Source organism: Jatropha curcas, chromosome 1, assembly GCF_041381405.1.
Source record: "Jatropha curcas cultivar XTBG-Jc1 chromosome 1, XTBG_Jcur_1.0, whole genome shotgun sequence".
NCBI classification, from domain to species: Eukaryota; Viridiplantae; Streptophyta; class Magnoliopsida; order Malpighiales; family Euphorbiaceae; genus Jatropha; species Jatropha curcas.
In genome coordinates, this window is record NC_143151.1 from 7,724,520 (window position 1) to 7,728,457 (window position 3,938).

Consider the following 3,938-nt stretch of genomic DNA (forward strand, 5'->3'; position numbering starts at 1 on the left):
CTTCTTTTTCAACTTTGTTCTTGAAAGCTTTGAATTTTTCAAAAACTTCCGACTTCTCTACCAGGAAATCTACCATATCTCCATTAGTCTTCGATGAAAGTAATCATGTACCTCATATTACTGTTTGTAGGTTGCTTAACCGTCCAAGAATATATGAATGTATTAATTGCAATGGCACCCCGGCTCTATGTTTTGGCTCTTTAAAGGGAAGTTGGTGAGCTTTTCCATACTGGCATCCAACACATATAGTGTCTTCTCGGCATTCCAACTGAGGAAGACCTTTAAGCATGGACTTCTTCATCATCACCTTAAGCTTGTGATAACTAACATGTCGCAGACGAGCGTGCCACAAGTCAGCTATCTCACTCTTCCTTGTTCTGTCAACATAGGCTTCTTGTGCTGACATGACGGAGATTGATTCTACTCGTCGTCCTTCCATGACTGGATCTTTGATTAATTTAAGGTTACGATAAACCTTAACATTATCAGGACCGAACACCATATAATTACCTGCACTTGCTATTTGTGATACAGAGAGTAAGTTTTTCTTCATCTTGGCATATGGTAAACCATCTGTAACTCCAGTTTCTCCTTGCTGGAGGGAGAAACAATGGTTGTCTTTCCAATGTGAGCTATTGGCAATCTCGTGTTATTTGCTGTGACTACAACACGACCTCCATCATAATCGGATACATCCGATAATTTCTTCTTGTTTCCTGTCATGTGATTAGAACTTTCAGAATCAACTATCCAATCATCATCATAATTGATTCTATCACTTACAGTTATTAATGACGACTCATGCTCGGATCCTTTCATCATCATCTCTACTGGCTTCTGTGGTGAATATTCTTCCTCCTGAACAAAGAAACTGTGAATATCCCATTCCTCTTCACTTTGTTGCTCGTTCTGGGTTGATGCTATGTTTCCTTCTACTCGTCTGCTTCGACATTCTCGGGAAAATGTCGTCTTTTGTTGCACTTATAGTAACAGTCACTTTCTCGCCAGTCGTCTTTCCTTTGTCCTGGCCTTGCTCCCCTTACTGTGATGGTCTCCACTTTTGCTTTCTCCATCCTTGTTGATTACTCCTTTCTTTTTCCACCATCTACTCTCGCAACCTTTCGAAATCCCCTCTTTTTAGCAAAGAGAGCTTTATCATTATCCTTCAAAGCTACTTTAGACATTTTTTAGTCCAAAGTCTCTTCATTGGATAAGATATTCTCTAACTCGTCTAAGGTTGGTTGTGTAGCCCAACCACGAGTAGCAATCACAAGACCCTTAAATTCAGGTCTTAGATCGTAGATGATGATCCTCGTCATCCTTCTCTTGTTGATCTCGTTGTCTGGATCTAATTTTGAAATCTCCTCACATAAAGATTTTACTTTAGAAAAGTATAGACTTACAGTGAGGTTCTGTTGCGAGATTGAGAACAACTCATTTTTGAGCCGTTGCAGTTTTGCTTCGTTCTTCTTGGCAAAAGCAGACTTAAGGATGTTCCACGCTTCATTTGGTGTTTTAGCCGACTTGATCTGTTGCATCTGCTCATCTTCTATTGTAACCATCAGCATATACATCACCTTCCCGCATTTTGTCTCCCACTCTTTCAGAGTTTTCGCATCCCCAACTGGTGGTGTAGTATTATCTCCTCCGATAATATCCCGTAAGTCTTGACCTATGAGATAATATCTCATACGGGTACTCCAGTCCCCATAATTGTTGCTATTTAGCTTCTCGATGCTATTAGCAACTCTAGAAAAATCTGCCATAAGGTACTAGTGTTCCTGACACTAACCAATGCACGACGGTCCTTGACCAATCACGATCACAATCCTTGCTTGTGAATCTTGTTGCTTCAACAACAGTCTCCGACTGTTAATTCCAGCAGAGTAATGATACCCTACTCTTATAAATGAACACCATAAAATACCACGGCTACAACAACTGCACCATAACCAGGCTTTGATACCACTTGTTGGATATCAACGCAGTGATAAACTCCAAGATTGATTAATAATTTATAACACAAAAAATAATAACGGGAAAGGCAACCAAAATAATACTAACACAAAACACCAAATAATATTATATTAATAAGAAGCAAACTTTCATAAAGCTTAAGGAAGGAATTACTTACTTGCTTCTTGGGCTTGGTTTTTGCTTGGTTCATACAAATGAGGTGAGGGGTGGTATTTATAGGCATTTCCACCTTCTCAATGTACGGCTATGATTTACTTACAAAAATGTACGGTGGAGATTACATGGAGCATTCTAGAGTAGGTGAGATATTTTATTAAAATATCTTGTGGGTGGGAGTATTCTAGAATGTCCTAGGTATTTACACACCATGTGGGCTTGGGTCATCCATCTTTGGGCTTGGGCTTCCACCTTTGGGCTTGAAGCTAGCCAAGTATTTAACTTATTGTGGTAGCTCATTTTGGTGGTTGTCTTTCTTAATTAATCGGTGATATTTTAATATAATCTATATTGAGTTTATAGAAAGTGATAGGGGGAGGGGTCCAAGAAATCCAATTTAAACTCTTATGGTGACTAGTGGGTTCTAAGGCTTCAACAAAACATTGAGAATGAGTTGTGTCTTTTGCCATAGCTAACATACTCAGGTTCAGGTGATGAATGCTTATGTTCTCTTCCCTGAAAACCCACTGGTTTGTTCTGTCCTAGATTTTCCAATAACTAATGTTGAAAATAATAGCCCATACAATGCCAGAATGATGGATGACTTTTGAGGAAAGATTCCTACTCAAGCAATCTTCAACCTCCATCTGGTTATCGAAAAAAAGAGAGGGATTTGGGACGTTGAGATCGTGCCATATCTGTTTCACATAGGATGTGAGGAATGATCTCATACAAGTTCATGCAAATAGGATAATCAGACAATGGGCTGAGGTGTCTTCTTTTCCTTTCCATATTGGTTAGAAGTTTCTTGTGGATTGTTAAGCAAAGGAAAGCACACACCCTCTAGGGTCCCTTACATTTCTAGATTAGGTCCCAATTCATGTCTTGATAGTCGATTTCCCTCTTGCTAACCACCCATAAGCCGATTTAATAGAGAACCAGCTACCACTCGAATGCCTCCAAAAAATGTTGTCATTACCTCTCGCCATGGATGGTGGGAGAACTCCTGCAATATAAGACAAAGTAGAGTTTGGAAGGAACTCACTGAATTTGGCTCAATTCCAAGTACCATTATCCTCCACGTAATTAATAATAGGATCTTCTATCATATGATTGGGGACTTCCTTGATAATGAAATGAATGAGCGGCATATCATCTAAAGCCCATCTATCTAGCCAAAACTTTGTTGATATTCCATTTCCAATAGCAAATATAGAACGTTCCTCCAAATACTTCCAAGCACCTATAATCCCATTCCAAATAAAGGAGAGTAGAAATAGGGGAAGAGATTACCTCCAAGGAGAATTTATATTTGCTAGAAAGGACTTGGACTCAAAGGGAATTGGCTCCACTCTTAATTTGCCATCCCAATTTCATCATGAAAGCTTTATTGAGTAATTTAAGACCTCTCAAGCTTAAGCCTCCATTGGTCTTAGGTTGAGTGATATCCTTCTAGGGAACAAGGGCTAACTTTTTTTGAGTATCCAAATTACCCCAAATAAATTTCTCAATGCGCAACAAATACATCTAGGAAGCTTATAAGTTTGCATAGTATATTGTTAACTGCAATAACTGAGCTAGCAAGAGTTATTCTTCCTATCAAAGAGAGGTGATAGCATTCCATTCAGAAAGGCGTTTATAGGCATTATCTAAAATAATAGTACGAAACTATAGAAACTCTTCCATGAATTAAAGGCACCGCTAAATATTTACCAAAATTCTTCATAGATTTAAAACCCAAATTTCGGATAAGCTGACATTTGAGACTATTGGAGACAATCTCATAGTAGAAAACCTGAAATTTC

General features: G+C 38.7%; 1 protein-coding gene across 1 annotated transcript; it reads right to left on the reverse strand.

Moving 5' to 3' along the window:
* Positions 1-1,187: 1,187 nt before the first annotated feature.
* LOC149498923 (uncharacterized) lies at positions 1,188-1,766 on the reverse strand. The gene has a single exon (XM_089721311.1). It carries the CDS (start codon positions 1,764-1,766, stop codon positions 1,188-1,190), a length of 579 nt encoding a protein of 192 aa, XP_089577437.1.
* Positions 1,767-3,938: the final 2,172 nt, after the last annotated feature.

Bases quoted from the DNA above. Each gene is read 5' to 3' on its own strand.
- LOC149498923 (XM_089721311.1), bottom strand. From the start codon at position 1,766: ATGGCAGATTTTTCTAGAGTTGCTAATAGCATCGAGAAGCTAAATAGC.